This window comes from Opisthocomus hoazin, chromosome 4 (assembly GCF_030867145.1).
Source record: "Opisthocomus hoazin isolate bOpiHoa1 chromosome 4, bOpiHoa1.hap1, whole genome shotgun sequence".
NCBI lineage: Eukaryota > Metazoa > Chordata > Aves > Opisthocomiformes > Opisthocomidae > Opisthocomus > Opisthocomus hoazin.
Window position 1 is genome coordinate 59,262,490 of NC_134417.1, and position 19,594 is coordinate 59,282,083.

Consider the following 19,594-nt stretch of genomic DNA (forward strand, 5'->3'; position numbering starts at 1 on the left):
ACTTGTAGCAGAGCATTTAAAAAGAGGGACTTCGCTGTAAAGCAGTGGACAGAAGGAGGAGTTGCAGACAACCAGAGTCCACTTCTTCGTTCATCTCTTAGTATTTCTTAGAAGGAGCGGTGGATATTTTACAACACCGACTTAAAATCTAAAGGAATACTACTAACATTACACAGCAAATCCTTAAAGGTTCGTAAACCCTAAAATTTTATGCCACAGTACAGTTGGTGGGTGTGATACACTTGCAGAGAAAGCCCCTATGATGCTGACTTCACCTATTTCATGTATTTCAGAAGTTTCCTGCAAGAAGAATACACACCCTTCGCTGCCTAGCGTCTCCTTTCATCAGCTTCTCTTTGCAATGGAAAGTGTTATGCTTTTGTGACACTAGAGTGCCTCGCTCATGGTTGCTGCTGGAATGGCAATCATTAGCTAAACAAATCCCTCTCTGGTCAGAGGAATACCTGAAAAATCTTTTAAGGCTGACTCCCCATTAAAGGAGCCGTAATGGTTTACATTGGTTCATGGTCTTGCTCCGATGCTTAGCAGACTTCTTATCCTCAAAGCTCTCCATTTATTTTGAGTGACAAAAAGGTGATTAAGTTCTGTTAATGCAGGATTCTAAGTTAATGTGAATTTGGAAATATTCCAAAGAATAAAAAACTCCTAACTGTCCTTTTTGGTACATCTACCGGCACAATGCAGAGACATTTAGGCTAGTCAAAGCTGGCTCAAGGCTGCATGTTAACATAGGTAAAGCCAAATTTTCTCTTGTCCACAAGCACAGAGCAACTTGTGGGAGCACAGTGTCACTGACGGCTTGCACCAAACAATTTCACCCTCCTCCTCTCCTCCTACCGGCTTCAACTTCACTAAATTTGCCACTTTGTGAAGCACTGATCTTGCCAAGACCCAGGCAATGACAGTAGCCAACAGCTGTATGAGATTGCAATAACTGCACAATATTTTTCACCTTTGCTGTTGAGGGAAGATAGGTTTCTTGCATCTGTATGGAACTCACTCTGGAGCACTGCTGATGTTGTATAGTAGTTGAAAGGGATGTTAGCTAGGAGGTAGCCTTCAGAAAGAGCAGCAAGCCTATTGCCCACAAACACCGTTTTTCCTGCTCCAGCATTTCCAACAAGCATGACTGGTTTGCCTTTTATTAAGAGTAAATCAATAAAATATTTTAGACGTGCAGTTTCAGATGTGTGAACAAAGATTGCCTGAAATTGAAAAGAGGGAAAAAAAAAAAATCAAACACTTGCACAACAGTTTAGTTTTAAAAGCAAACAGTAATTTCTGTCTCTTTCCCTGGCTAGGACTGAATTCTAAAAAGCAACGAAACAGGATACACTGTTCTCTAGTTCTCAGACGTAATTACTGGAACAAAATGTGCTACTGGATTACTCTTTACACAGCATTTCTACTTGAAAATTTGTATTCAATTGCTTCTAGTAGGAAGATATTGAAACCAGTTTGTAGCTGAAATGCATTGGTTTCATCTCAACCTTTACAGAACACCAGTCTCCCAAAAACTGGTAGAGAAACAAAGGCTGGTGCAACAGGTAGTTGGTTTAATTTTTCAATTAGTATTTCCTTTTACTTTTTGGCCTGGTTTTCAGAATACATAAAACTGTTTGGGGAAGTAGTTGGCAACAGATTAGACTTACTTACTGTGAGTATCTAACACCATTGCCTGATAAAGCTTTCTTTTCTATGCTTTGTATTTTCCTACCAAATGTTAACCCTCAAAGGGAACTTGTTACAAGATAGCTGATAATGGATAATGTCTTTTGATCATCGCTCCATGTTTCTATGCCCACAACTTCTAACCTCCCCAGGAAAATTCCTACTCATCTAAGCATTTAAAAAGAAAAAGACCTACAAGTTCATGCAATCAAAACGCAATGAAGCATTTGAGAATATTCTATATGAAACACAGTGAAAAAGGAGCAAAAACAACCAAACCCCCAAACACAGGCAATTACAATAGCTCATGATTTCTATTTATCCACTAATACGTATCATACTATCATGACTTCTACAATTTGTATTCCATAAATATGGCTCTAACTCTGTAAGTGGATCAGGAGCATAGTGGAAAGGTGATAAAGTGATTTGCTTACCCTAGACCTCATACACTTCTGTTAGTACGAATGGAATTTAACTGGCAAAAGAACACCTGTGCATAAAGCTGGCAATAAAAAAATGTGAAGGCTTCAATTTGTGGTGTACTGTTGCTGTGGTCATTATTTTCAATGACTAGGGCCACAAAAATGATCAGAGGGATGGAACACCTCTCTTATGAGGAAAGGCTGAGAGAGTTGCGGTTGTTCAGTCTGGAGAAGAGAATAAGGTCTCCAGGGATGTACCTTATTGCAGCCTTCCAGTACCTGAAGGGGACCTACAAGAAATCTGGAGAGCGACTTTTGACAAGGACATGTAGTGATAGGACAAGGGGGAATGGCTGTAAACTGAAAGAGGGTACATTTAGATTAGACAGAAGAAAGAAATTCTTCACTATGAGGGTGGTGAGGCACTAGAACAGGTTGCCCAGAGAAGCTGTGGATGCTCCTCCCTGGAAGTGTTCAAGGCCGGGTTGGATGCAACTCTGAGCAACCTGGTCTAGTGGAAGATGTCCCTGCCCATGTCAGGGGGGTTGGAACCAGATGATCTTTAAGGTCCCTTCCAACCCTTACCATTCTATGATTCTATGATTAAATGGACCTGGAGCCTGAATTTCTCCTACTGTAAAAAAACGGTATAAACCACTAACAAATTGAATATGGTATGTCTTCAGCAGTGCTTTTTTAAAAAAAAAATAAAATCAAGAAAAGCAGTGCTTGATCATTAATCCTCAACACTTGACTAAAGGCACGTGGCCCAGATAGCAGGGATTTATCCAAATACATCTAGAGAGTGTTACTTTCGGGATATCAAAGAAGACATCAGAAAGGATGACAAGACTTCAAAACGTTCCTGCATGTAGCAATGCTCAGTGTGTGGTCAATGGTGTGCACTGTACCTATAGTGGGGCATCTGGATCCACAGCAGGACTTGGGACCTTATCCACCCAGGGTAGGAACTTCCTTGTCTCTGGATCAAGGTAATAATCGAACACTGTGCCCTGGGACGGAAACTTCACTGCCTTCATCTTCTTAAGCCACCAGCAGTTGAATTCAGCTTGGTAATTTGAAAGCTACAAAATGGTGCATTAATTGTTTACAGTATTATTTCCACATCAAGCCATTCATATGAAGCACGTATGAAAAACACACATACACATGTAGGTTGTGATGAAATAACTAAGAACATCAAAGCAATATCTTAGTATTGTCGTGGTTTAAGGGGCTAAAGTCAGGCCTTGTGGTAAGAGCCTGGGTTGAGTCCAGGTGTCAAGATGTGGACGATGGGGGGCTGCAGGGCAGCCTCTGTGAGGAGAGGCCAGGGGCTGCCTCATGGTGGACATGGCAAGGTCCAGCCAGCTCCAACTGACCCTCAGGTATAGGTGGGATGCTTCTGGGAAGGTGTATTCAAGAAAGGGCACAAAGACTGAGAAACAGCAGAACACCAAGGTCAGAGAAGGAAGAGGAGGAGCTCCATGCTGCTGGAGCAGACGCCCACACTGCAGCCCATGGAGAGACCATGCCGGAGCAAGGGTAAATGTGTACTGACTGTAATCCTCTGTCCACTTATGCTGCTTGGAGTGAGAGCGTGGAAGAATCAGGGGTGAAGAAGTGAGGCTCAGCTTGAGGGCTGGGAGTGGGAAAGGAGGAAAGGTTTTGTTTTAATGCTTGCCTTTGTTTCTCATTGCCCATATTCATTTTAACTGGCAACAAATTAAATTAGTTTTCCCCAAATCAAGTCCGTTTCACCCATGAGTATAAATGCTTACCAATCTCCCCATCTTCATCTTGACCCACACTTTAGTTTATTTTGTTCCCCTCCCCTGCCAAGGGAGTGAATGAGTGAGTGGCTGGGTGAGTGTTTGACTGTTTGCCAAGCCTAACCCACCACACATCCAGCCCAAATATTTTATTTCCTAAAACTTCTAAATTTAATTTAGATTTATATAGCTGTGAGACTACAGGAATGACTTGCTTCACACAAGACCTTCCTAAGTATCTCCACAGAACAGCCAGTCTTTTTGAAGGATAGGAAAACAGATGTTAACGTGATGTTGATGCAATAATGTATTGCTTCTGATTCTTCAACTTATTCAAGGTACTTCTTTACCTATGGACGACGCATGTACAAATTTGTTCCTTCACAATGACTTAATCCAATTTAAACAGCAGTAAAGCCAACTGTATTTTCTTAGTCTTTAATAGGGGAGTATGACTAGGTATTTCTGAAGAAATAAAGGTCTATATAAGCCAAACACTGATAAGTAATTTTAGAGTTTTAGAGCTTTCTAGCATCACAACAAAAAAATCTCACTAAGGGGAGTGCATTATACTGCCTTGCTTATATCTACATTTCTCAGTATAAATCCAACAGGTGAGATTAAGCATACATCTGTGCAGCCCTTCACTAGATGCTTTAATGCTGGTAGACATGACCAACTGGTAACACTTCCCTGAGTAAACACAGCTTCTCTATGCATGTTAAATGACTCTGCACACAGTCTCGCACTGTAGGCAGTCAGCTCCCTCCGGTTGAGTTAGCTCATTTACAGATGAGCTCTGATAGCTAAAGTACACAGTACTACAGTTCAACAAATAAGACGCATGGGCCGTTGCTCTGCACCCCCATCAGTATTAGTGGGTGGAATCCTGCATATACATACACACACACATATACATGTATTTCTATCTGTTTAAGTATGTAGGTAGGTGTGTATACATATTATATCTGTTTTTCAAGCACAGTGAGATACTTTCATTAACTCACCTGGTCTTGAGAGAGTGCCCCACCAAATGCCCAAATACAAGCAAAGACAAAATACATCTCATAGAGCTCTCTGGGGCAATCCACTGGCACATTTTCAGGGGTCAGCAAACAATCCAGCAGAGAACAGAGTGTCTGCAATAAATAAATACGTGAAGACAGTGACCTGTGATTCTTACTCCATATGAAGGAGACAGTGACCTCAAGAAGGTATTTAAGTTTAATTAGTGAGACTACAACTCCTTGCTGTTCTTCCTTATTGTCTAGGAGCTCCTGTCAGAGGTCAAAGGCATGAAGAGGTCTTCTGATAAAATGTACCAAAATACCTTCATTCTGCACTATGCAAAGCAAGGTACATGAAGATGATGACAGAGTTCAGGTATGTACATTATGGCAAATTCTCAACACTCATACTCAATAATTAGTTTTCTCCTCTCACATTGACTTATTTAGAAGCAGTGAAACAATCAGAAGAGTTTAGAACGACAAGGCATATTAAGTAAATTTAAAATGTCAATGTAAGGCTTTGCAGTATCAGATCGTTTATATACGAAACAGAGCTCAGCTCCATTCTTTAATATTGTTTAATAATGTAGGGCCTCATTATCAGAGTATGAGAGTAACTAACGCTAATGAATTCAGTGAGCATTTAATTAGAAAGGGGCAGAATGCTTGTACAGAAAGATGAAATGGCTAGCCCTAAGCTACCTAAGACATTACTAACCAAAGATACACAAGAACTGAGAAGTCAGGTTATTTTGTGCAGTGCCATAAACACACCACATTTCTTCTTGTTACAGTGGACCATTGCAATATGAAACCTCTGGATCCCAGCAGGTCTCCAGATTAAGGGTCCAGGTTTGACATACAAGAGCCTCTCAATTTCATCTCATGTACTTTTCAGTTACACAGTAATTTTAAGCATTTTTACTCCTGCATAGGACCACATGCTCAATGGATGTTTCAGAAATACTCTTTCTTAAAATATGAATAGTTTTAATCCTACTGCGTACCTGAACCATACTATTTTCAGGAATAGAATTAACAGTTTTAAATCTTGTTCTGAGTTGTTCTAAATAGGGAGGCACATATTTATCAAAGAGAACAGTCAAGTTCGCCTTGTCAGATTGGTATCTCCTTGTTTCTATCCAGCTGGCAACGTACCTGCAAAACAAATTGGAAAGCAACCAATTTTTTATCAGAGAGAAGCTGAAAAAGTACGAAATTTCTTCCCATTTTGATTTGTTCATGCAAAGGTCATCATGCTGCTGGATTTCTAAGAGCCATTATGATAGCTAAGTACACTGGCATATACTCTTTTTTCTTGACTGCATTTTTTATTCCAAAGAGGGCAGGAAGAAAGGACCCAGATGACAGTTGGCTCCTGCTTTCAGAGTTCTCGACCACCTAAAAGCTGCTGGGAGCAAGGATTCTGTTTTGGTTTATGTTGTTTGAGAACGGACTACTTAAAATACCAGTGTTTAAACTGAACAACAGACTGAGGATTATGTGACACCCAAGTTCAACATAACTTGCATTGCAGATGTCTACAGCACTATACATAACCCAGTCTGGCTGAAAAATCTGGCTACATGTAATTGAAGACAAAAAAGTAACCTTTCTCACCTGCTAGTTCCTATCACAACCAAGTCTAGAATTCCTTATCATTACTCTAACTACAGCACATGCTTCAGGTTAGCAGTCACATGCGTAACTGTCCATATTCCAAAGGATTAGGCAATTTTATCACCTGCTCGTGTTCACACAGTATTAGTCAACACAGTCTAAACCGATTATTTACTCATTCACAGCTATTCTATTTGGACAGTTTATTGCCTACTGTTTCCATCTCTACAATCCTCTGTTTACTGTGAGAAATCATATTGCCTCCATATGTCCTCACCAGTCCTCTGATCTTCATCCCCCTAGGTGGGCAGCTTGTACAGACTCATGCTGTTTAATTAAATTCTCCTGCTGACAAGATTTCTCTGGGAAATAAATGCACTGAAAGTTGCTTGTCCCAATGGCATACAACTAACACAGACAGGCAAAACTGAATGAAATGTTTAGAACACACTGGAATGCTGCAAAACTTAATTTTGACATGAAACAGCAGTAATGCTGCTTAAAAATAAAAAATTCGACAAATGTTAAAAAGATTCACTTCTTACCAAAATTCATAAGAACTGTTTTGGATTAGCTCAACAAACGCAAAAGGAAATGATCACATCGAACTGGTTCAAGTAAATGCATTGTGCCTTGAGCAACTAAATTCCCTTTTATACATGGAAACCCATATTCTTTAAAAAATGTTGTTCTCATGATTTATTTGCATGAAGCATAGATGCAAAACAAGTTAGAAGAGCAGTACTGTGATCCAAAGGAGTAAGAGAAACAAAAAGCCAAGCTGATGTACACCAGTGCTCCTAACAGTATCAAAGATGGTGACTGTTAATAAAAAGCTGTCAGAGAACAGTAGCCAAGTTATTCACTACTTGCTACTGCCAAATTTGCATTACAAATCCCAGACAGTCGGTTCACTACTTGTATTGGGTTTGTGTGGCGAGGTTTTGTTAGCAGGGGGGCTACTGGGGTGGCTTCTGTGAGAAGCTGCCAGAAGATTCCCCCCATGTCTGATAGAGCCAGTGCCCGCTGGCTCCAAGACAGACCCGCTGCTGGCCGAGGCCAAGCCAATCAGTGACGGTGGTAGCGCCTCTGGGGTACAGTATTTAAGAAGGGGAAAAAAACATTTGTGTAACGGCAATTGCAGCAGGAGAGAGGAGTGAGAACATGTGAAAGAAACAACTCTGTAGTCACCAAGGTCAGTGCAGAAGGAGGGGAAGGAGGTGCTCTAGTTGCCAGAGCAGAGATTCACCTGCAGCCTGTGGAGAAGACCATGGTGAGCCAGGCTGTCCCCCTGCAGCCCATGGAGGTCCATGCTGGAGCAGATATCCACCTGCAGACCATGGAGGGCCCCACGCCAGAGCAGGTGGATGCACCTGGAGGCGGCTGTGACCCTGTGGAGAGCCCATGCTGGAGCAGGCTCCTGCAGGACCTGTGGACCCGTGGGGAGAGGAGCCCACGCTGGAGCAGGTTTGCTGGCAGGGCTTGTGACCCCGTGGGGGACCCACGCTGTTCCTGAAGGACTGCACCCCGTGGGAAGGGCCTACGCTGGAGCAGTTCGTGGAGAACTGTCTCTTGTGGCAGGGACCCCACGCTGGAGCAGGGGAAGAACGTGAGGAGGAAGGATTGGCAGAGACAACATGTGATGAACTGACTGCAACTCCCATTCGCCGTCCCCCTGCACTGCTCGGGGGGAGTAGGTAGAGAATTTAGGAGTGAAGTTGAGCCCACGAATAAGGGCAGGGTAGGGGGAAGGTGTTTTAAGATTTAGTTTTATTTCTCATTACCCTGCTCTGATTTTGACTGGTAATGAAATTAATTTCCCCGAATCAAGTCTGTTTTGCCCATGACAGTAGTTGCACAGTGATCTCTCCCTGTCCCCATCTCGACCCACGAGCATTTTGTGCTATTTTTTCTCCCCTGTCCTGTTGAGGAGGGGGAGTGACAGAGCAGCTTTGCTTGGCACCTGGCATCCAGCAGCCAGGGTCAACCCACCATGCTACTGCCTTGATTAATCAGTACATAAAGAGGGGAAAATTAAACACTTAACTGATGGTGAAATTTTCTGCACTGCATATTTGAGAATATACATAGCCAATGACTACATCACCCCACTATTATCAGAATAAAAACTAGAAGCAGAATTAATATAAATAATGGAGTCTATTCCCATTAATGTTCAAGATGTATCTTAAAACGCTAGATAGTATTATCAGATACTCAAAAATTCCACCCCAGGTCCTGGGTGTTCAGATAGAGAATACCAGCTCTGGACACCATAGCCAGGGTAGCAGCTCTTAAATGGTGTACCTCAAACAGCAGCCGCATTGACGGAGTCATAGGGACACGTTCATTACTTGTAAGGTTCAGGACCTAGAAATTATCAGTAAATTTTTCAGCAAAAACAAGCTAAGATACAATGTCTAACAAGAACGTGATCAGGGCAAGCATGTGTTTATTATAGCCTCACAACGGACAAAGAATTTTCTGTAACACCATGCACACATACTATTTTTTGAACGTAGCTAAACAAACTTTATTTGAACGTGGCTATATTTTTTTACTTCAGAAACACAGAGGAGGACAAATTCGAAAGGTTTTACTTGATTGTGTATGAGTTTTCCATAGTTTAATTCATTCAAACAACGACTAGCCTGCTTCACCAATGTCAGTTCTCCTGAAAGCTGCTAAAAGCAGGGGAGTTGAAGTCTCTGACAATGTCAATGGGAATAAATAGAAAATTATCCAGAGCAGGAGCTTAAGCTTAGGTGCTCTGAAATGTCCCTTGGAAAAGCCACTTTTTGTTCATTAGCTAAAGGTATGCTACGTGGCCAGCCCCTGACAGGCACCTTGCTGAGTAACTAGAGACTATATCACTAGACAGGTTTAAGATAGGAAAGCTTAAGAGAATGGGCTAAACTACAGTCACCTTCCTAAGGTTACATTAGATTTTAGATTTGGATTTCATTACATTATAGCATTTCAGACAGCAAACAAAATTGGTTTAGCTGTATAATTAACAAGAATGTAATAAGAAGTCTGGGTACTACTGCTAGTAGTTAAACTGATTTATTTAGATTTCCTAACACTAGCCTTCCTTACTACAGTGATACGCAGACTTCACTCATGGAATCTTAAATCTATTTTACCAAGAGGCTTGCCAAATACCAGTTTCAACACTCTTATGATTGACATCTTGAATTACATCAATTCATACACTAGGAGGCACAATCACCCTTACAGTATATGTAGGCTATTTTAAGCCTTTTAGTTGTGCAAAATAGGCAAGACAAAATGTGTTACTCAGATGCTAAAATATTACATTATAGTGAAACCCAAAGAAATAATAAAAGAAGAAAAAAAAAGAAGAAAGAAGGAGTGCACACTGAAAAACTATCTGCAGGAAAATAAAGGAAGAAGAAAATGCGAAAATTGGTAGAGGGGAAGCCACTGTATTTGATTCTCAGTTGCTCACCTTGTTATCATCCATAACAGTGTTAAGCGACTCAATCCACATAGGATCTATATCTCCATCTAAAACTAACCATTTTGGCCTCTCATGAGTAGTATTAGCTTGCTCACTCAGAAGAGATGACAGGAGACCTGCAAATTGTATTTCAGTAGAACCCCATCACTTCAGTGCTTAAATAACAACTCTGCACAGCAATTAAATCTTCAGAAGACTTAATGCATCACTGAAACAAGAAGCTTTTGTAGCATGAAACCCATACTTTTTCCTTTGCTTGCTTATTAGATGGTTATTCAAACTAAAAATCAAAAATATTTTCAGTGAACACTTGATACAGCAAAATGACTGCATTTTAGGTAATAATGACCTATTTATGTTTTGATTAGCGGAGAGTATGTCATTAGTCTTAATGATGTGGACCAGATATGGGAGGGTTCACAGGTCTGGGGAGAAAATAACTCTCCCTTTAAGGCAGGTGAATTAGCATTATTCAGGCTAGTATTTATCTGTCTACTAGCATCCTGCCCTGCCTCCAGATCTTTCCATAACCACCAGTGCTCTGCATCCAAAACACAGAAAAATACAAGGATTTGATCTCTAACACCTTCTCCGAATTCTGGCATTGTCCATTTCTTATGGAGAACGATGCCACCAGAACTGATCCTAGTAAGAAGAACTGTGTGTTACTTGCCATCTTTCCATTCTCGGGTTGCATGGTGTATGAAACCACAGTTCACCAGCTGTCAGAGCTTTTGGGTTAAGGTCATTCCAAACAGGCTTTTGTTTCATGTTCATATATGTGCGATGCAGAATTTTCAGCACCTGAAGAGGAGGCACAGGTTGCACGTTAGCGATGCAATTTTGATACAATAGAAATCTTTGACTTTCTTCCTGAAATGGGTCTCTGCAAATCCCTGCACTCAGTCAACTGTTCACCTTCGTTTACTCACGGCCTCTGTGCTAGTTTAGCCCCAAACTTCCATTAAGCCTAAGGATAGGAAAGGAGAATCCCATTCTGAAATGGCTGTACTCCGCAATCAATCTTCTCCAACAGAAAGTGTTGAATGGGGAAGAAAATCCAGACAGCTGCCAACATTTAGTAGCAGAAATGGATAAACATTATCTATTAGAAGTGTTTGTCTAGTATTTTGGCAATATATTCCACTATTTCTGTCTAGAAGCCTAATTACACCACCCTACTTCTCCTTCCAGAACAAAGTATTACTTACTGTATCTGTCAAATTGAATGCTCATTACTTGGTGCCATGATTAATTTTCCTTTGGGACTTGCAAACAACGCATAAAATGTAGAATTTTCTTGTAACATTTAAGCCTTGCCATTGCACATTATGTGGTTGACTGGATGGCCTGAACAGCGTGTTATTACGCTGCAGCCTAAAGGCAAAGGCAACATGCAGAATGTTTTCTTCAAAGAACTGCGGCAATTTCTTTACAATGCAAGATAGAAAACATGCTGTGTTTGGTACCTTGCTCTTTCCAGTCCCTGCATTTCCTACAACAAACACAGAGTGACGCACTGCCAGTAGCTCCTCCAGCTGAACAACCTACAGCACAGAAGGGATACACAGTGAATGTGACCTCTGTGGTCCTCTAAACAGACACACCATTATTCACAAAAATTATCTCTCCCTTGATGTTCCTGTTCCCTTTAACAGAATAAGCGGACTTACACCTTCTCAGCAGACTTGTGTCAGCTGAGCTGATGCTGCATCAAGCAACATCATTTATTTCCCAGTAAATGGGAAGAGATTTGGCTTAAATTAATGAATACAATTACCTCAGCAAGTGAGAACAAATCTTCTTCTGCTATACAGCCATACAGTCCAGTAGGATTGTGCCAGTCCAGGGATACAGAACAGTTACCACAATTTTGCCGTCATTTTAGCAGTGAGAATTCCACACTCAGTTGTGCAGCTACAATTGATAAAATACAAAATCAGTCCACTAAAGAAACACATTTCTTCCAAAGAAATAGTTCTGTGAGCTGCAGAAAGAAAATAAGTTGGTTGTTTATAGACTTCTGTCTTAGTGAAGAGCATCCACACTGATTTTCTGAAATCCAGTAGGAACAAGTCCATGTTCCTCAGTGCTTGTCTTCTGATTCACCCAGTTAGCAGGAATCAAAATACTCTATAGAAGACTGATTGCAAAGTTCATAATACCCCAAGGTATAGCTTATTGTCTTTCATCCTTCTGCCAGGATAATGGAACAAGACAGACTACAGTAGAAAATCCTTAATAAATCCTGAGATTAATCACATTTAACAAGTTTGATTATTTCAGTTTCCAATATACCCTAATAAAGATAAGGAGCGTACTATCGCATACAGCAGATGTGGATGTTTCTTGAAGGAGTGTGGGAATGTACTTCTTTAGTAGTCCAAATAAGCACACTTTTTATTTGGTCCTTATACTAACCAGTGTTTCTAAGTTTCACCTTTTTGCGCTGTCTGTAATTCAAAATAAATTAGTGTTGAAATTTACCTTATAGACAATTAACCCTTATGAGAATACATGCATACATAGATGTACATGCATGCTCTTAATGTCTACAGCACAACATGCATTATATTATGCAGAAATACCTGAATGCACAAAAGTCACATGTCGCCACGTACATTCCAAATGCATGCCTTCTTATTTATATGTTTTTGCTCCCTTACTCTTCTTTCCTCCCTACAAATAATCGCCAACCATTAATTTGCTACCAAGTACAAATGCTTGGTACTGTACACAAACATGTTTGTCAGCGTAGACAGCTTTTTTGAATAGGATATGTGCTTCCTTAGGGACGTATTTATCACATTGAGGTGCATTACTGCCACGACAAAATGCCCTGAAAAACTGAGACACTGAGGACACCTTATCAATACTGTAACATACTCAAAAATAACCTTCATGTCTAATACAACCCACTTGCAATTATTTTGACTGAAACTCTTAACGGGAGTAATTAAAGGCAATGAATTCTTTTACTTTGAGAATAAAGGTCTCTTCAGGCTGCAAGAGCCGCTCCAGGGTAGATTGTTCAACCATCTGTTCAAATTGTGCATTCCTCTTTCTCAGAACTTCCAGAGCTAGAAACAGGTCACTGATCAGGCCCGTGAAAAATGGGAGATCATCTGTCACTATTTTAGGCAAATTGAAGTCTCTTAAGGCTCGCAAAAGCACCTGGAAAAGGATGGTAAAACACACATTGCAAGAACATTAAATCCTTCTCTTTTTAGGATTCTGTTTTTATTCAAAGGCAAAACATCAGAAACAGCTCCTACTCTTAGATGCTTTTAAGTGAAGATTTTACCTGATCCTCAGGTCTGTTCTATCTCCTTGTTTCAGTGAGCCAGCAACTACCAAAACTGACTTGATAGAACGAAGTCCCCAGTCATAATGGTCCTGTGAAAACATTTTAACTAGTCATGTCAGCACAGGAGATAAAACTAAATGTTAATGTTTAAGAAGAAAACAATCTGTTTACACACAAAGTAACACCTTTTCATTCTGTTGTAGTCTTGCAGTGGTTTTAGGCCAGTGTTAGAAGTCTACTAAAGAAAAAACGCAAGAGGGTGTATATCTATTTAGCTTTTAGTATTCCAGCACTTTGATCCCTATTTTTAAATGGTAAAATTTGCACCACCAAGTATTATTGTATTCGTTGCAACTATACCTCCATGATGAAACAATGCAAGCTAAAAATTGCTGCCAAACTTCTGCTAATGTGACCTGATACTAGCAATACTTTTCTGTTTCCAGAAGAGAAGACTGGACTGACCATCAACATATTTTACAACCAGCTCCAACACCAAAATTAAAGGAAAAGAGAACCAGACCGCTAACTCGGCCTAGAGGAGAAGCCTAGAAACATCTGGTAAGTGAAGGGCAGAGAAAAAGCCTGTCTCTTCGCCTAAACCCTGCCAGTGGGAAGGCAGATAACCAAAGCAGAAGGCACAACTTTTTCATCACACATAGGCTCTCCAAAACCTCTTCCTCCTTTCTCCAGAGCTGTGGAACATTCACCTCTTTCCCTCTCCTTCCTAGGTAGCATAGAAATAGAAAGAAAAGGAGTTTGAAATATTTTGGAGATTTAAACAATTTGAACATCAGCAGCTTGTATGCCAAAGTTGCAATGGCTGAAGAGGTCTACGATGAAGTTACCACTCTCTAAATTTAAGGCTACACCTACACTTAACGGTGTTCTTCCAGCTCACATAGAGATTCCAGACAGCTAATTCTGGTATAACCAGCAGTGGGACCAGCTACTACATGAGCAGCTGGGTAAGTATGTGGATAATCAGCTCCTCTCTGACCTCTGTGTGGCTGCAGCCAAGAGTTACATGGCCACTATCTCCTAACGTTAGCATGCATCACATCCCTTATGGTGGTCTACAGTTTCCTTCATGTGCACACACTACCCCTCCTTCAATTTCAAAACTCCATCTGAGGTTGCAACTACTCTGCTGTCACCAGCCAAACTGGCTACCAGTCAGATAGGGTTTCAGAATATCAACTGCAGAGACACCTATGACTTCAATATAAATACAGCCTAGCTGGTATCCTCATATACACAAAAAAAACCCCCAGCAACAACAAGCCCCTCCAAAAAATAAACCCAAAACAAACCCCAAAAAAGGGGAGGGGGCACAAAATCAGTAGCAAACCTAGACGTTAACAATATACAATTTTAAAAAGACGTCATGATCACCTTCCATGATATTGGCACTCCACAACTGTGGATCAAATGCACAAAATATATCATAAAGAAGAAAAAATAGGGAAATATTCAACCTCAGAACAGTTCATCATCAGCAAGAAAAACTGCCATTTTTTTCTGAGGTACTAAATGTGCTGAGCATCCGCAATGAAAATGAGTCTCCACGTTTTATAAATATTACACCTAGGCAAAGAAGTTAAACATGGAGACGGTTAGGAAAATAGAAAAATTTGGAAACATACTGGGCGTAGAGAGCTTTTGCTTAGATTTAGGTAAGATATTTTTTGCTTTCCAAAATGTTGTTTGTTTGCTGTCTGACGGGTTGCTAAAAAGCAAGCTATGCATCTTTACAGCAGCCTGCCATGTGGATTGTCCGCTGTACAAAGACTTTAAGACATCCAGGCCATTTACCATGCCATGACAGGACCAGAAGTCCCTTCCTTCACAGCGTATGATCCGAAAGCCCTGACAACCCTGTTCGGAAGCAGTTTTCATTGGCTAGGATCCTAGTGCCTCCAAAGGTATACTGAGAGCCCTAAAAGCCCCAACACTGGATCAATATTTTCAAAGCTCTCTGAACTGCTGTATATTTTCTGCAGCAGCCCAGAATTTTAGTCAAATGGATTTGATTTCTCCCATTTCCATTAAAAGTATAACAAATAAGATAAGAAATAATAAACAAACAAGAACATTCTAGGTGTTGCTTCAAACTTCAATATTATTACTACCATCATTAATATTAAAACAGCAAACGATTGTACAAGTGATTTTTCTGAATTCAGAAAATGACTCCAGGACAAAGTAATCAGAGTTGAGGAATGTCCATTCTAGTAAAGCAGACAATATTGCTGTCTTAAGATATACAACATTCAAATTCATTATCTCTAGAAACATTGCAAGAATGTGTCAGGAAAACTTCAGGATATTAAGAGATAATTTCAAAATTATGCAGGCATGAAAATAAAGTTGCTTTTGCTTTCATAATGGCCCTACTTGTTAGAGTTTATGGCTTAAGGTTGAAGGGTTCTCAGAGTTCTTATGCCGCTAATAAACCTGAATATTAAGAAAGCGTTGTGAAAAATTATACACTTGGAAATGTGTAAACAGTATACGTATGGGGAAGAAATTATAAACCTTCCAAGTCTTATAAGTTGTAGATTTTTAAGATAAATATTCTGAATGTGAATTCTTCCTGGTATAACAATTAAATTTTTTAGCAGTGCTTTATTTCCATTTTTCAAACAATTCTCCACTATATTCACTGGGGAAAGCTTAAATAAACATTCATCCAATTAGAATATGCTATTTGTTATTCATAATAATTCTTACTCTCCTTTAAGGCTTTTCCCTTCTCTAACAGATAGTTATATTTCTAATATAGATAGTACACAACAGCACGATGTAGTTCAGCTATCCCAGGTACAAAACAGTGATAATATAATTTTTAATGCATAATTAATGCATTATTAATGTCCCAAGATCAGACTAAAGGGCACTTTCTCCTAAATTCATATCTGACAATTTCATAAGGATGAGTATGTGATTTAAAGTGTCTTCAAAATAACAGATAAGACTATATACATACCCTCCACCCCCCGTAATTATACAACGTCCAGCAAGCACTGTTTCCAATTAAGTATGTGCTAATTAACATGTACCAAACCCAGAAGCCCAAAGAGACCCTCACCTGTATAGAAAGCAGCTCTCTGCAGAGAGAACACAAGGTAATAAACTTCCTGGCTAATAGGCGTGCATCAATAAACCCTTCAGCAACCAACATAATTTCACAGATCAGTTCAATGTCAGGGACAACCATGGCACAGGGTCTAAGGAAGAAAACAAACCCCATAATCCAAATACACAGATCAGTATTTAAACATTGGAAGAATAAGTCACTTAAATGACTGGTGTGTGCAAACATTTTTAAAAACAGAGGTCAAGAGAGTCACAATTAAGAGTGTCAGTCAAAGCTAACAAGGACCTTACTTCAAAGTAAAAGGAGCTAATTAGGCACTGTTGATTGTTGGTATTCAGTAACATCGCTGTACACAAAGGAGGCAGCTGGGAAACACAGGGCCTGCGAGACAGGTACTGCCGAAACTCGGAGCGAGTATGGTCTGCAGCGGTGTCACTTGCCATCAACAACTGGAGGACACTGCCAGCAGCTGTACGGGGTCTGGAAGTCAAATGCAACACCTTGCCACTGCTAAAAATGCCATTATTTTTAAAAGACTTCGATTTTTTGAGGGCTTTAATGCTTTTATATGAAGCTACGGTTGCCTCTGGAAGTTTCACTGTTTGTTTCTTTTTTAAACAGAAACTTTAGTTCAAACTTTTATAACAAAACCACAGCCATGATATAAATAAGAAAGATCTCCAACTAACAAAGTAACACAAAGAAATAATGCAAAAGCTAAGCAATTTCCTCACTAAAAATCACTACTTAAGTTACATAGTAGCAGAGAAGAGATCTTGAATTTTGTGTTCAGGTCAGATACAAACCAGCAAATTTGGCCCTCAGAGCACTTCTATTACTACTGACAAATACAAATACTTATTTTGTTCCCCATTCATATTTAAATATGACAAAATTAAGGCTAGTGATTTACTGCAGCAGTATATTTCACACAGAAATCAATATCATATAGTCCAGAAAAAGAGCCAGCACCCCTCTGTTAAACAATTTTGAAGTAAACTATTCCCTAAGCACCATTTCTTCATAAGCCAAAACAAGGTCTGCTATAAGCATTGCAGCCAATTATAAAAAATTATATGCTCCTCTGCCTACCATAACCAATACCCTTCTTGCAAACAGAATAGCTTGCACAAGAAATACCAGGCTAGTAGTATTTAATATATCTTCTCTCCCTTGTGAGATCTGATTAGGTGACAAATACAAGGAATTAATCCTTCATCAGTTACCTTTCCTTTCCTGTGCATTGTACAATGGCTAAGAGCTATTACAAACATCAGCTACAGGGCTGAATTCCTGAGTCTCAAATGCTCCAAAGTTCAAAAGTTCATACTTTAATTCCAAAGGCTTTTTATTTTTTGTGACAATCAAGTAAAGGTAACACTTCAGCTCTATGTAGAAAGTACATTTTGAAAATTAAAAAAAAAACAACAACAAAATGAACAACAAAAATAATAAATGAACAACAAAAATAAATCACATGCATTTTCCATCCTCTGGTAGTCCACTGATAGATGAAACACCTGGTAGCAGCAGGGAGTGATCCCTCCTGCTCTCTCGTCAAATACCACATCTCGCTGACTGTGGAAGACGCAGCTGCCAAGGCAGCCAACTCCGTCTGAACGCAGAAAGGGCAGATGGGTTCCCCATCACCTTGTCCTCCCTTGAGCGAGGTTCTGCCCAACATCGTTCCCTTGGTGCACACCAATCCTGCTTTGCCTTGAAGGGATCTTAGGTGGCAAATAATGAGAAGGCTTGGTAAAGCAACAGCTAAGTTGCGAAATATTTAAAAAAAAAAAAAAAATCACACATGCGGGGAAGCAGGATACATCTTTCAGGGTCTCCCTCCAATGTTTGCTAAGACGCAACTACAGGGTCTTACTCAGCAACAGTCTTTGCAGAGGCACACGAATTCAAATCCTAACCTCCTCCTCCTTGTAAACAGATGTTACTTACTGCTTGTTATAAATGATTGTAATTTAGGCTGAAAGAACACGGAAGCTAATTGCTGCTGCTGCCCGGTCCTGCCATCTGAAGCAGCATGTTTGGCTGACAAGAGGATGAGACGCGCCCGAGCAAACCGCTTTCTAACTTTAGCAGACTTTGTGTCTTTCTGCAGCGAAAGCATGAAGCAGTGTGGTGTCAGGAATTCCATGGCTAAAGCAGAAATCAAACACACCAAAATCTTGATGTACTTTTAATACAGAAAAAAGTACTACCTGTGTTTCAACTTGCTCACAGAAGCAACAGTGATGCCTGGTTCTGCCCTAAGTTTCTATATTTTAAAAATCAAAGGGATTTACTGCTCAGAGAAGCAGATCCCAGATAGCACGTCCATACTTGTGCCTCCCCAAACAGCCTGGCAATGCCTTGCACCTTGCCCCATTGAACTGCAATATGGTGAGAAATGAAATTGCAGAATTGTTTTTTTTCCCGAGTCTTGATTAAATCAGTGAAAAGTGTTAATGCAAGAGCAAGGACTTCAAATGACAATTCTTTTTTTAAGCAAGTCCTGCACCATTTAAATTGAAGAATATTACCACGTAGTTCGAAGTCCACTTTGTTGGAATAAACTGGCATTGTTTTATGGCCCATCATGCCGGAGCAACCACTTGTGGAATTAATTCACTCTCAGAAACACCATTTCAATACAAACTCACCGAGCACAGCACACAAAATACAGTCAGATCTTTTAAATTCAAAACTTTCTTCCTTGAAACATTAGTGTTAACATATAAACCACAAATACTTACTTTAAGATAATGGGCTGTCCTACAGTGTCCAAAAGCATATAAAGTTTTTTGCTGTGCACTATACTTTTCACAGCTTCTAAACAATCACAAATCCAGTATCTTACTAGGTAAGAGTATGCAGCTTGATTTTCAACTGGTAGTTATGAAACACCTATGAACACATGCGCGCCTACACCCATGGAAGAATGGGATAGCTAGATAGTTTTCAAATAGTCATTTTACTAGGTCAAGCCAGCTATAAGGATTCTTATTTATCACAAAACAGTGAATGTTCTTGCACATATTTAAGTACATTCTTTGTGTTCACAGGTTGCTTTAACATTTTGAATAGATTAAAAAAAAGTCAGATACAAATTTAATTTCCCCTGTCACTAGGGTGTATAGGGATGCACAACAGGAATATTGATTTTTTCCACAGAAATTCTGAATCAAAC

The 19,594-nt window shown here is 39.9% G+C and overlaps 1 protein-coding gene across 1 annotated transcript in view; it reads right to left on the reverse strand.

Moving 5' to 3' along the window:
- The window catches only part of DNAH11 (dynein axonemal heavy chain 11), a 69,137-nt gene that overhangs the window by 25,836 nt on the left and 23,707 nt on the right, over positions 1-19,594 (reverse strand). The window contains 6 exon segments of the mRNA XM_075417904.1: positions 859-936; positions 1,022-1,226; positions 8,827-8,889; positions 9,992-10,119; positions 11,373-11,550; positions 12,983-13,177. Of these exon segments, the coding sequence (XP_075274019.1) occupies positions 859-936; positions 1,022-1,226; positions 8,827-8,889; positions 9,992-10,119; positions 11,373-11,550; positions 12,983-13,177 (847 nt within the window).